The sequence below is a fragment of the Pseudorasbora parva genome, chromosome 17, assembly GCF_024679245.1.
Source record: "Pseudorasbora parva isolate DD20220531a chromosome 17, ASM2467924v1, whole genome shotgun sequence".
In the NCBI taxonomy this organism is placed as follows: Eukaryota; Metazoa; Chordata; class Actinopteri; order Cypriniformes; family Gobionidae; genus Pseudorasbora; species Pseudorasbora parva.
This window is the reverse complement of record NC_090188.1, coordinates 552,117-567,116: the sequence shown is the minus strand read 5'-3', so window position 1 is coordinate 567,116 and position 15,000 is coordinate 552,117. Positions and strand designations below refer to the sequence as shown.

General features: G+C 44.3%; 2 protein-coding genes across 4 annotated transcripts in view; one reads left to right on the top strand and one right to left on the bottom strand.

Moving 5' to 3' along the window:
* klc1b (kinesin light chain 1b) overlaps positions 1-13,364 on the bottom strand; it is a 43,372-nt gene extending 30,008 nt beyond the window's left edge. For 2 of the 3 annotated variants that reach the window (XM_067421261.1, XM_067421262.1), the window contains exons 1-7: positions 13,251-13,363; positions 6,613-6,869; positions 6,260-6,490; positions 3,784-3,862; positions 1,609-1,837; positions 670-757; positions 256-357 (exon numbers count right to left, since the gene is read on the bottom strand). In XM_067421261.1, coding sequence (XP_067277362.1) covers positions 256-357; positions 670-757; positions 1,609-1,837; positions 3,784-3,862; positions 6,260-6,490; positions 6,613-6,861 — 978 coding nt within the window. In that variant the 5' untranslated portion in view covers positions 6,862-6,869; positions 13,251-13,363. Of the gene's footprint in view, positions 1-255; positions 358-669; positions 758-1,608; positions 1,838-3,783; positions 3,863-6,259; positions 6,491-6,612; positions 6,870-13,250 lie in introns of all 3 variants that reach the window. The other variant, XM_067421260.1, reaches the window with a different exon arrangement.
* Positions 13,365-13,698: 334 nt separating this feature from the next.
* The window catches only part of mrpl2 (mitochondrial ribosomal protein L2), a 15,140-nt gene continuing 13,838 nt past the window's right edge, over positions 13,699-15,000 (top strand). The window contains exon 1 of the mRNA XM_067421276.1: positions 13,699-13,796. The gene's annotated coding sequence lies outside the window, so the exon portion shown is untranslated. The remainder of the gene's footprint in view (positions 13,797-15,000) is intronic.

Here is a 15,000-nt window from a genome sequence, read left to right as displayed (position 1 = left end):
AGACAGGTGATCAGACAGACGATCAGACAGACAGACAGACAGACAGACAGGTGATCAGACAGACAGACAGACAGACAGATGATCAGACAGACAGACAGACAGACAGACAAACAGGTGATCAGACAGACAGACAGACAGACAGACAGACAGACAGGTGATCAGACAGACAGACAGACAGGTGATCAGACAGACAGACAGGTGATCAGACAGACAGGGTCTCGTCTGATGTGTGGATGAATGTTGACGTTCACTGACCTTCTCTCGGATCTCCAGAGCTCGTTTACACAGCGGCTCCGCCTCCTTATACTTCCCTCTCTTCCCATACAGCACAGCCAGATTATTGAGCGTGGCTGCGACCTGAAACACACACACACACACACACACACACACACACACACACACACACACGTTTGTTTTTGTGACATGTGGGGACTCTCCATAGGCGTAATGGTTTTTATACTGTACAAACCGTATTTACTATCCCCTTACACTGCCCCTAAACCTACCCATCACACACACACACACACACACACACACACACACACACACACACACACACACACACACACACACACACACACACACACACACACACACACACACGCACACGCGCACACACACACACACGCTGCACTGATGATCTGATGATGATGTGATGTGTTGACTTACAGCAGGATGGTCTTTGCCCAGAGTTTTCTCCCGGATGGACAGCGCGTCGTTCAGCAGGTGAGCCGCCTCTTTATATTTGTTCTGATCCCTGCGACAGACGGACAGATGATGTCATCAGACGCGGTTCTGCATGCGCTGAAGCGGCTCATTAACGGATCGCATCATTGCATTAACGAGGTCCGCCGGAACACTTCCCATAACACCTGATGTCCACGTTACAGCATCAGAAGAACAGCATCGAATGTTAGTCTCTCTATTTACCCTGAGGCTTACTGCAGTCGGCCGGATCCGGGCCGTGTCCGGATCGCATGGTGTGTGTGTGTGTGTGTGTGTGTGTGTGTGTGTGTGTGTGTGTGTGTGTGTGTGTGCGCGCCGTGTCCGGATCAGATGGTGGACCTGAATGTGACCAGCTCATCCCTAAAGTGTCAATAATGCCTCACCAGCTCGTCATCCTCAATAAACCCGTCTCTTCCGTGATACCCTGAACTCTTGAATATTCTGCTCTAATCTGACCTCTGAGCTGTGCGGTGTCCAGAATAATAATCCTCCGCTGTGTGTTAATAGGCCAGAGGAGAACTGAGTCTGGTTTCTCTAAGGTTTATTTTCCTCCATCATGCCCTGATGGAGTTTCGGTTCCTTTGGTCGCCTTTGGCTTGGCTTGCTCAGTTGGGGACACTAACATTATGATCAGAGTTATTCAACTAAATATACAAATAACATTAATGAATGAGGTCTTATTTAATTCTATAAACTATAATCCTGATCTGCCAACATTGTCTCTCTATGATAAATTAAAATAAGCTGATAACATCACTGTTTACTCCAGAACGACTGTACAGCCAAATCTAATTCTGCTGCAGTATTGTCCTGTTTAACACTGAAGCTGCTCTGACACAATCGCCGCTGGAGAAGAGCGATAGAAATAAAGCTGCCTCTCACCGGTACACCAGGGCCAGGATGTTGAGCATGGTGGCCACGTCAGGATGGTCGTGTCCTGATGTTTTCTCCAGGTCCTCCAGAGCCTGTTTGCAGAGCGGCACAGCCACCTCGTATCGGCCCTGAGAGGCGTACTGGATGACCAGATTATGGAGCGTCCGGAGCCGGGCCGGGATCTCGTAACCGCCCTGCTGCGCCGCTGCCACTGCTGCACTGTTGTGCTGGTGCTGCACTGCGGGGTCAAAGGTCAGAGATTCGGGTTAGTGTGACGGCGAACACACACTCAGGTGTGATGGAGCGTTCACACCGGACGCGAAGTGTTAAAGGTCCCGCTCTTTGTGTGTTTTCGAAGCTTTGATTATGTTCACAGTGTGCAATCTAACATGAGCTCATGTTTCGCGTGTAAACAAACTCAGTATTCTTCACACCGTTGTCTTATCTGTCCAGCGCTGTTTCCTCTGTCCTACAAATGGCCTGATGATTTCCTCGTTCTGTGAAGTCCCTCCTTCAGAAACACGTAACGAGTTCTGATTGGGCCAGCGCTTCCCGTGTTGTGATTGGACAGCAGCTTAGAGCACTTTGCCCGGAAAGGTCCCGCCTCTTATCACAACGGGGCGATGCAAGCGCTGAATGCGCTCTTCTCCACGCGGGAGAGCAGCGAGACCACGCCCCCTATTTTGCGTGTTCTTGTGGGCGGAGCTTTAGTCAACAAACGGCTTGTTGGAGATCCATTAGCGCTGCGCAGACGGATCAGCATATGACATCAAAGTACCGCGAGAACGATTGTAGAGCAAACTACTCATGCTTTTGAATCTCTCTCGCGGTACTTTGATGTCATACACCGATCGGTCTGCGCAGCGCCAATGGATCTCCAACAAGCCCAATCTGTTCTAGTGACGTCATTCCTGAAGGAAGTGCAGCGGTGTGGTCCAAATAGCTGTTCGCTGTAGGCTTTGAAAGGGAACTTCTGTTAAATATATCGCTTGGCATTGAACTTTGAGCTTTATAATTTTACCATAGACTGTAAAAAAATATGGCCGTAGTGTCCGTGACGTCACCCATAGGATTCTGATAAGCCGTTCTGAAGCTTAAAGTAGAGGCGAGCTGGGCGTCGCCATCTTGTGAGCGAGTCAGCGCGTGTCACTCCCGGATAACAGAAAATGGGCAAAAAGGCGGGATGTGCGCGGAGCTGAGGTGACGCAATGACTATAGACGGCGGATAAATGGCTATCCACCTGTAACCACGCCCTTAATAATGCAGAACTTTAAGGCTTTATATAACGGAAACGAATAAGTTATAAAAAAATTCACCCCCCTCACAGTTGTCATGAAGATCAAAATTAGCCTTATAAGCCCAAACCACAGTTTGTACCAGGCTGTTAACATGTTTTATTCTGCTTTAAAGTTGAGAATTTTAACATGGGGCTCAATGAGATTCTGCTCCTTCTGGAGCCGCTCTAGTGGCCAGTTGAGGAACTGCAGTTTACATTACTTCCCTATTGGCTTCAAGAGAGATCGCGGGAGGAGCCGCTTGAATTGTACAGGTATTATTTATGCTCTAACAGCAACATTACACACTAACTAAAGTTTGACAGATGGAATCGCGAAGAACGGGACCTTTAAATAAAGCAGAGACGCGAAATGAGCATTTTAAACGCGTGCAAAAAATGCTCTTCTTACTCAGTATTTTTGTCTTGTTTCTGTCAAAATATCTACAAATTCTTACTTTAAGAAGTATTTACTAGACAAGCAAAAGTAATTGTCTTGTTTTGGGGAAAATAACTCTAAATGAAGAGAGTTTTTGCTTAAAATAAGATAAATAATCTGCCAATGGGGTGAGAAAAATAATCTTAATTCAAACAGAAAACAAGATTATTTTTCTCACCCCATTGGCAGATTATTTCTCTTATTTTAAGCAAAAACTCTCTTCATTTTGAGTTATTTTCCCCAAAACAAGACAATTACTTTTGCTTGTCTAGTAAATACTTCTTGTTTTGAGAATTTTTAGATGTTTGGACTAGAAACAAGACAGAAATACTGAGAAAGAAGAGCATTTTTTGCAGTGTTTGACGCGGCTGAGTAAACTCAAAACCCTCAAGCGTCCAACTTCACGCAAACTACTGTGGTCATCCGCGTCCGGTGTGAACGCCCCATAAGGGTGCAGTGACCTTCACGTACTTCCTTGAGTCTGCTCCTCCTCGTCGTTGGGGAAGAGATCGTCCAGAGAGTCCTTTGGTGGCTCGCCATCTTTCTCCTCCTGCACAGACCAGACTTCATGTTATTTAATACAAACGCAACCGTACGTGTAGCATAAAGCAGGGCTCGACATTAAGCTAGGTCATGCACTGCAAAAAATGCTCTTCTTACTCAGTCATTCTGTCTCGTTTCCAGTCTAAATATCTAAATATTCTTAAGCCAAGATGCATTTACTAGATCAGTAAAACGACAGAAGATAATTTTCCTTTTTTTTTGTGAAAAATAAAATCTAAATGAAGAGAGTTTTTGCTTAAAACAGGCAAAATGATCTGCCAATGGGGTGAGGAGAATAATCTGATTTCTGATTGAAATCTTGTTTCTCGTTTCCGAACAGAAATCAGATTATTCTCCTCACCCCATTGGCAGATCATTTTGTCTGTTTTAAGCAAAAACTCACTACATTTAGATTTTATTTTTCACAAAAAAAAGGAAAATTATCTTACGTTGTTTTACTGATCTAGTAAATGCATCTTGATTTAAGAATATTTAGATTAGGGCTGCACGATTAATCGAAATCGAACCGCAATGGCGATTTGGCTTGTGTGCGATTATGAAAACTCAAAGGCTGCGATTTAAATCAATTAAATAATTGCCCAGTGTGTTAGCGAAGAGCGGCTCTGTGATAAACGCTGCTCCGTCTGAAAGACTGCGAGTTTGAGTCGCTTATAACGTGCGTTTGAAAAAGCAACACGAGTCAAACATCTTCACAAACTAGTGAAGCGTTCATAAACCTGTTCAACTAAAGACAACGTTTAATAACATGTTTACCTCACTTCATATCGTCAGTCGAGTGTGTGTGAGCTGATGTGGCTTCTCATCAGAGTGAGGCAGATGATGCGTTATTTTATAGCATTCTATCTCAATCAGCACTGCATTATAATATATTACTATGAAAATACCAAGCGGCTCCTCCCGCGATCTCTCTTGAAGCCGATACTGTAGTAATGTAAACTGCAATTCCTCAACTGGCCACTAGAGCGGCTCCAGAAGGAGCAGAATCTCATTGAGCCCCATGTTAAAATTCTCAACTTTACAGCAGAATAAAACATGTTAACAGCCTGGTACAAACTGTGGTTTGGGCTTATAAGGCTAATTTTGATCTTCATGACAACTGTGAGGGGGGTGAATTTTTTTATAACTCATTCGTTTCCGTTATATAAAGCCTTAAAGTTCTGCCTAATTAAGGGCGTGGTTACAGGTGGATAGCCATTTATCTGCCGGCTAGTCATTGCGTCACCTCAGCTCCGCGCACATCCCGCCTTTTTGCCCATTTTCTGTTATCCGGGAGTGACACGCGCTGACTCGCACACAAGATGGCGACGCCCAGCTCGCCTCTACTTTAAGCTTCAGAACGGCTTATCAGAATCCTGTGGGTGACGTCACGGACACTACGGCCATATTTATTTACAGTCTATGGAAAATACCCTAGATGGCTTGAAGGACTCAAATACTCCATATTTTGCTGCAGTCGTGTTTATTGTCGTCATGTTTAATCAAAGTGTCTCTATCTTCTGTTTACAGCGTTAGCTTCACATCATGGGTTTCCTGAAAATGAACGTCCATTACTCCTCTGAGGCGAATGTGGCGTTTCCGCTCGAGGGCGCCCTCTGGCTTTCAGTGTGAATTAAAAACTTTTGAGTAATCCATAATAAGAAAATAATACTTAATACATTTTAAAACTTAATAAAATAAAAAAAATTATAAATTTATTGGACAATCCATGTTTTTCTTCAATGTACAGGAGTTTTATATATATATACATCTTATATTATTTTTTTACAATAACTCCTTAGGCTTAGACCTTTCAAATGTTTTTTAGTCATAGGCTGTCTGCATAATAGTTTTTTTGTTTTTTTTGTAAAATAAGTTTTCTGTAAAATATTACAAAAATAATAATAATAATAATAATTAGTATTGTATTGTTATATGTATGCGGACATACTATTTTTTATTTGTAATTATGAAAATGTTATTGTAATTTTTAAAATATTTTTAGCAGTAATAATAATCATAATAATTATTATTAGTCACATTATTATAAAAACACAAAATGTTATATACACACACTTTTTGTAAAAAATAATAATAACAATAATCGCATTTTAAATCGCAATCGCAATTTTACCCAGAATAATCGCAATTATATATTTTCCCCAAATCGTGCAGCCCTAATTTACATATTTGGACTGGAAACAAAAAAAGAGCATTTTCTGCAGTGTACGAAGACAACACAGCCATAGCCATGTTGTTTAGCCCCCTAATGTGCATTTTTTTTAAATTGTTCCTCCGTGAGGAATATCTCGTGATCAACGCAATGGATGATGTTGATTTTGGGCTCATTTAAACCGTGAGAGTGTGCTGTGGATAAAGTGTGGGCAGAGTTGCGTGTTGATCTCACCGAAGGCGAGGCGTCGTCGTCGTACTTCTTGAGCTGGTTCATGAACTCCAGATGCTTCTTCTCCTCCTCCAGCTGAGCCACGCTCTGCTCGCTCTTCTGCAGCTTCTGCTGAGTGTTGGCCAGCTCGTCCCGCAGCCACTGGTTCTCCTGGCAGAGACGCCTCACCTGAGCGCGCAGCTTCTGCTTCTCAGACTCCACCGCATTCAGATGGCTGGACAGAGCCATCATCACCTGCACACGAATATATCTATGATCACACAATCTGTGAAGCTGCTTCGACACAATCGGCATTGGAAAAGTGCGATATAAATAAAGCTGACTGATCATGAGCGAGTGAATGAGAGTGTGCTCACCTGCGCCTCGCCCAGCCCCAGCTCGATCATCTCCACAGACTTGCGGAGCAGGCTGGACTTCTCCTGCACCAGGCTGGACTCCTCGTCCTTCTTCAGGCACTTTAGGGTCTCCAGCAGGCTGTGCAGGATGGAGTTGTGCTCGTTCTTTAAAGCCTCCAGGCCCTGGATCACCAGTTTGGTGTTGGAGATGATCTCCTCCTGGGAAAGCTTCTCCAGCTTCTCATCACGAGGGTAAAGGATTGTGGACATGGTGCGGCCTGGGAACATTACAGAGAGTCAGTTATAAAACCCAGTCAAACGTTTAGGGAAGTTTTGTTCATGCATCAACAGAAATCTCTTTAATGATGGTCAGTGTTGCCACAGTTACTTTAACCACTTCAGCTCTGCAGCACATTTTGCATTTTTTTGAGAATTAGGAATATCTGAATTTAAAAGTGTGCCCTACCCACATACATTGGAGTGAATTGATAAAAATGGTCTCATTTTACAGAAAAAACTCTAAATTTTAACACAGTGGTGGAATATTGCATATATTATATTGTATCTATTCACAATCTTATGATAAACATAGATAAAAAAATAAATATTTTGATTTAATTTTAATTAATTTGTTATATTTGTTAATTTGTTTTTTTGTTTTTATCATTTTGGGATCCAAGCTTTTTGGAAGTTTCTGTTGATTCTATAAATTGGCACTAAACAGGGGAAAAAATAATTTTCTTGATATCTCCTTGCAAATAAAAGTTATTGAGATTTATCTGACCAAAGTGTCTAATAACTCCTACTCATCTGCACTGACATCAACTGGCCACTAGCAAATCGAAAAGAAGGCTCCGCCTCTTCAACTTTGTAAAGGGAGATCTCGGGCTCTGATTGGTCTAGAAGCATGATCCACATGTCTATAAAGAGCTGAGATTCTCAGCTTTTCTGTCGCATGATGCAATATGTGATGGCATCATCAAAAATCATGGCTAACACCAACAATCAAAACTAGCAATAATAAGAGTATTTGTCTGCATCACATGTTTTGATCTGGACATCGGTGACATTTTACAGTGTCATTTGGCCATGCTTGCTCACAGACATGTAAAAATAGTCTCATTTTGAAGCAAACAACCTAAGGAACAAGCTGATATAGGTTTGAGGCTAGTAGCTTTACAACGAGTTTGTGATCCGAACAGGAATATGACTCATGTGTTTGCTTGTTCAAATGAGTCATTTCCATCTTTGTGATTTTTTGATAATAAATTTACTGTAAATTATTGGATCGGTGAAAATAACTGCTCAGCAATATTCCTGATATATGACTTGTCTATTTTAGGTGTGTTTGTGTGATAAAAATATGAAATTTTATATTATTTGCATGATTTTCTCAAGGGGTGGTCGTTGCGGGGGGGGGGGGGGGTCGAATTCAGACCGCATTATTTTCTTCTATGTAACATAAATGCAGAAGTTATTGGGTTATTAAGAAAGCTGAGGTTCTAATCTTTCAAATGATACCATATATGTCTAGTTTTGTGGTGCGCGAGTTATAGATTTTAAAAAAAGATTATGATGATGCAATTGGTGGGTCCAAGAGGGGGTGCAGAGCTGAAGTGGTTAAAAAAGTAATCTGATTACGCCTTTAAAAAGTAACTTAGTTACTTTACAGATTACGTGATTTTAAAAGTAACTAAGTAAGATTACAAGTTACTTTTAAGTTGCCATCGAGTGTTAAACGCGAAAGGCGAAGCTTGAGTTTACGGGTATGTCCCTCTGTGGCTACTGTACTTTCAAGATGGAGGGCCAACATGGCGGCCGGCACTCGAACCCCTCACCCGTATGGGTTTCCAACGGCAGATTATAAACTAATCTCATGAACTAAATGAGATTTTGTTTATTTGAACAGCTTCTGACAACAGCAAGAGTTCAGATACGGTATCATAACTACAGGTGACCGCATTGACATCTCTATATCTCTGGGATTGAACCACACAGGGCCTTAAACAGAGCAAATACCCCTGAAACATCTAAAACAGTGAATACATCACACCTCTCTGAGTGCCTCCACGTGTGTCTAAGACCTCCAGAAGTCACTTCAGAGTCTTTTCTCGTGTAATCTTAGCGGTTTAAGGCCCAGTGTGGTTCAATCCCACAGATATAGAGATGTCAATGCGGTCGGTGACCTGTAGTTATGATACCGTATCTGAACTCCTGCTGTTGTCAGAAGCTGTTCAAATAAACAACATCTCATTTTCCAGATATCCATGAGACTCATGCAACTATAGATTCACTTGCGCCTCAACTTGACCATGTTCAGTGGATTTTTGGTACGTTTAGTGGTTTCATGGGGAAAAGAAGATATATTTCTAGTTTCAGCACGATTTGTTCTTCAGATATTTCTCTTTTAAAAGAAAATGAGAATCAGCTCAGCTGTGTGCAGTGACATTGGGTTTTCAACCACTGAAAATGGCTGAAATTCAACAGCTTGGACACATTTAGATCCCCATATCCATGGGCGTCGGAAGCAAATAAAAAATGGGTGGGTCAGGAGCGGCTAAGACAAAGTCTGATAGGTGGGGAAATAGTTTTGCGGGGGGTCTGGGGGTTCTCCACCAGAAAAAATAATAATTTCATAGATGTGATTTCCTGCATTATGGTGCGTCTGAGGCCATATCCCAAAAAAGAGCTCAAACCAGTCAATACCAATAGTCTAATAAAAGGCTATATTCATTTAACTGACATAGACATCAACAGTTTCACAGATAATGATAATGAAGTTACATGTTTTTTATTCTCCGTATCCAGACAGAAGAAGTGCCGTTAACTAAACGATTGATTGGGCCAGACATAATTACAGAAATCACTGAGTTATTGACCGTGGCTAGAGTACGGGTAAGACGTGTGGCATCAAGTTGACGCATATCGCGAGTACAGGTTCGAATCCGCCTTTCGCCGCACTCGCTCTACTCCTTTCCCATCACACATCAGATCGGAAAGGCATTTATTTTCAATAAAAAAAATAGAAAATATTAGAAAAGGGGAAATAACGCGTTAACATGTGTTTAATAATACGTTTCTGAATAAGTTTCTCGGTTAAGGGGTAGTCGAGGTAAGCAGGCGTGCTGAATTACAGACGATAAAAGTGGGAGGGTCTTGTCCCACACACACACACACACACACACACACACACACACACACACACACACACAATGGTTCCGACGCCCTTGCCCATATCTCTGGGATTGAATCATCAAGAGTCTTTCAAATGAAGAAACCAAAAGGAAAGTTAGTTAGGAAGCAGAGTCTAAAGGGATATTAGGATCTCTTTAATACTTCTGGAGTGACAGGCACTCAGTCTCTGAGTGAGGAGTAAATAATGAAGCTGCCGTCTTTCTGAAGTCATGTTTCCGCCGCTGTAATCCGGCTCCAGATCTCAGGTGAAGCGGGCACTGAGCTCCTCTACAGACCTGACATTACTCCGGCAACACACACCTGACCTGACACCAATCACACTCTGCCTTTATTCACACTGCTTATGTTCGTCTTTATGAAGAGAAAACATCAACAAAATCATGATGTGAGCCGTGACTCTGGTGGAGCCGACAGGAAGAGAGAGTGTGTGTGTGTGTGTGAGAGAGAGAGAGAGAGTGTGTGTGTGTGTGTGTGTGTGTGTGAATGTGTGAGAGAGAGAGAGAGAGAGAGAGAGAGAGAGAGAGAGCCCCTGGTGTAGAGGTCAAACACACACCCGTTCAACTTTCATCAATCGAGCTTCATGACCTTTGGAGCGCTTGAGCCAAACACACACACACACACACACACACACACACACACACACAGAGAGAGAGCAAGAGATCTGCAGCCAGCATTTCCCTAGATAACATCCTCCTGTCCTCCGCTGACACACACACCCCGGTCACAGAAACAGAAACACACACACACACACACACACACACACACACACACACACACGTGGAACAGCATGGCGAGAGCTAGTGTGTGCTGATGATGTCAGAGGGACAGCTGAAGAGTCGAACACACACACACTTACACAGTCAAACTCACTGTACTCACTCACTCACACACACACACACACACACACACACACACACACACACACACACACACTGTACTCACTTACACACACACTGTACATACACACACACTTACCACCAGCATGCGCACACACACACACACACACTCTCACAGGACTCCCTCACACACAAACACACAGAGAGCTGTTCGAGGGTGTGTGTGTGAGAGAGAGCTGTTCGAGGTGTGTGTGAGAGAGAGCTGTAAGAGGTGTGTGTGTGAGGGAGCTGTTCGAGGTGTGTGTGTGTGTGTGTCTGTGAGAGAGAGCTGTTCGAGGTGTGTGTGTGAGAGAGAGCTGTTCGAGGTGTGTGTGAGAGAGAGCTGTTCGAGGTGTGTGTGTGAGAGAGAGCTGTTCGAGGTGTGTGTGTGTGAGAGAGCTGTTCGAGGTGTGTGTGTGTGAGAGAGCTGTTCGAGGTGTGTGTGTGTGTGTGTCTGTGAGAGAGAGCTGTTCGAGGTGTGTGTGTGAGAGAGAGCTGTTCGAGGTGTGTGTGTGAGAGAGCTGTTCGAGGTGTGTGCGAGAGAGCTGTAAGAGGTGTGTGCAAGAGAGCTGTTCGAGGTGTGTGTGTGTGTGTGTCTGTGAGAGAGAGCTGTTCGAGGTGTGTGTGTGAGAGAGAGCTGTTCGAGGTGTGTGTGAGAGAGAGCTGTTCGAGGTGTGTGTGTGAGAGAGAGCTGTTCGAGGTGTGTGTGTGTGAGAGAGCTGTTCGAGGTGTGTGTGTGTGAGAGAGCTGTTCGAGGTGTGTGTGTGTGTGTGTCTGTGAGAGAGAGCTGTTCGAGGTGTGTGTGTGAGAGAGAGCTGTTCGAGGTGTGTGTGTGAGAGAGCTGTTCGAGGTGTGTGCGAGAGAGCTGTAAGAGGTGTGTGCAAGAGAGCTGTAAGAGGTGTGTGTGTGTGTGTGTGTGTGAGAGAGAGAGAGAGAGAGAGAGCTGTTCAAAGGGGTGTGAACACACCTGAGAAACACACCTGAGCTCATCAACCCTCTAATGAGCTACTGTCTCACACTAACACACACACACACACACACACACACAGTCAGAGTGTATCTCTCTCACTCTCACACACACCTCGAACAGCTCTCTCTCTCTCACATATATATATACACACACACACACACTCACTGTCTCTCTCTCTCACACACACTCACTGTCTCACACACATCTCGAACAGCTCAGACACACACACACACTCACTGTCTCACACACATCTCGAACAGCTCAGACACACACACTCACTGTCTCACACACATCTCGAACAGCTCAGACACACACACACACTCACTGTCTCAAACACATCTCGAACAGCTCAGACACACACACACACTCACTGTCTCACACACATCTCGAACAGCTCAGACACACACACACACACTCACTGTCTCACACACATCTCGAACAGCTCAGACACACACACTCACTCACTGTCTCACACACATCTCGAACAGCTCAGACACACACACACACACACACACACACACACACACACACACACACACACACACACACACAGAGTCAGGGTGTATCTCTCTCTCTCTCACACACACACTGTCTTACATCTCGAACAGCTCAGAGACACACACACACACACACACACACACACACACACACACTGTCTTACATCTCGAACAGCTCTCTCTCACTCTCAGACATATATACACACACACACACTCACAGCTCACACACACACTCACTGTCTCTCTCTCTCTCTCTCTCACACACACACTCACTGTCACACACATCTCGAACAGCTCAGACACACACACACTCACTGTCTCACACACATCTCGAACAGCTCAGACACACACACACACACACACACACACACACACACACACACACACACACACAGTCAGAGTGTATCTCTCTCACTCTCACACACACCTCGAACAGCTCTCTCTCTCTCTCTCTCTCTCTCTCTCTCTCTCTCTCTCTCTCTCTCTCTCACACACACACACACTGTCTTACATCTCGAACAGCTCAGAGACACACACACACACACACACACACACACACACTGTCTTACATCTCGAACAGCTCTCTCTCACTCTCACACATATATACACACACACACTCACAGCTCACACACACACTCACTGTCTGTCTCTCTCTCTCACACACACACACACACACACACACACACACACACACACACACACACACACACATCTCGAACAGCTCAGAGACACACACACACTCACTGTCACACACATCTCGAACAGCTCAGACACACACACACTGTCACACACATCTCGAACAGCTCAGACACACACACACACACACATCTCGAACAGCTCAGACACACACACACACACACACTCACTGTCTCACACACATCTCGAACAGCTCAGACACACACACACACTGTCACACACATCTCGAACAGCTCAGACACACACACACACTCACTGTCTCACACACATCTCGAACAGCTCAGACACACAGACACACACACACACACACTGTCTCACACACATCTCGAACAGCTCACACACTCACATCTCGAACAGCTCAGAGACACACACTCCTATAACACACAGCAGCTTCAGAAGCACACACACACACACACACACACACACCTGTAATCGTTGCTTTTGTCGGGAGTCGCTCGGCGCTCCTTTAATTCCAAGATGTCCACTGTGGATGTGCCACTGCGCATGCGCACACGCCCGGGCTGACGCGTCGGTAGAAATTACGTCACTCTCTAGTTCTCGGATGGGCGTGGCTTTCGTCTCCTGACAACAACAAACCTTCAGCCAATAATAATCGGCCCGTCGCCGTTGCTCATTATTATAATCACACAAACACACATTAGCGTTAATCATATAGTCACTATAAAGCATTATCAGTGTTATAAACGGTAATAATGATCAACATAACACATACACTGTGTGTGTGTGTGTGTGTGTGTGTGTGTGTGTGTGTGTGTGTGTGTGTGTGTGTGTGTGTGTGTGTGTGTGTGTGTGTGTGTGTGTGTGTGTGTGTGTGTGTGTGTGTGTTAGTGAACAGCAGAGGGCGATGTCGCGCGGCGGCCGCTGGCGAGAACGCGCAGAAGAAAGGGACTGTGACGAGTTCAGCGCGACGCGCGCGTGCCGTGGCTCCGCTGAAGGACAGAGAGAGTGAAGGTAAAGCTGTGTGTGTGTTCCTCTGTAGCGTTTTCAGCACAGGTGTGTGTGTAGCTTCTGCTAATGTGTGTGTTTCTGAAACTCCCGCTGCTGTGTGTGTTATAGGAGTTTGTGTGTGTGATCCTCTGTAGTGTTTTCAGCACAGGTGTGTGTGTGTGTGTGTGTGTGTGTGTGTGTAACGTTATGTGAGTGAGTGAGAGAACTGTTTGAGGTGTGTGTGTGTGAGAGAGTGAGTGTGTTTATATCAGCGCTAAACTAGTGTTCCGCTAACCCGCAGTAGTTCAGCCTCTCCTGAAGAAGAGGAATCTGGGTAACTCAGACCCATCTCTAATCTCCCCTTCATAGGCCACATCATCGGGACGCGGGGTTCAGTCCGCTGAACACACTCCTAAACTCAAACGGACACTGCGACCATTCCCGTTCGCAGCCCACTGATGATGCACCAAAAGCTGCTTATCATTATATATGCTATAAAGCAACCCCCATTGCAGATGTGGAGATCCCTCTGTGCATTTAGGTTGCTAGGGTGTTTGATAATGGTTGCTAGGGTGTGGCTAGGAAGTGTTGGTGTTTCTATGGCTTCTATCCAGAACACATGACATCAGGTCTCCCTCTCTGGACCGGGATCCGTGTCCTCACTGCAGCAGAGCTGGACTAACTACACAACTTCATTACTGGAGTAAAAGTACAGACGTAATTATTTTCAGAAGTACTTCAGTATCAAAAGTAAATGTCCTTCTTTATGTCGCCGCATTATTGTATTATAGTTGTATAAATGCACATTATGCCATCATGGTTTAAGCCAGTCAGTGACGCTCCATCTGACACACTAGCAGACGACTAACTTAAACTCATTTAAATACTTGTAGAAAACAGTGGCGGCTACTGGTCTGTCAGAGAGGGGGAAATCATTTTCGGCCAATTGTCTTATTTACTTAAAAGTAAATTCTGCCCTACATTCCTTTTCAAGAAAATGGTCTTTTACCCTATGAATGAATGAACGATCTAAAAAAATATTAAACTCTGTAAAACTAAAACAAGGAATGTGGTGTATAATTGTGTGAAATGTATGATGAAAATCAAGCAATTTCGCCAAGCAAATATCAAAGAAATAGGTTGCAGAAGTTTTTATTGCAACTGAACTTGAGAAATCCGCGATGGGACTGAGCGCGAATAGCTTCAGTGATTCCTTATAGTACAGAAT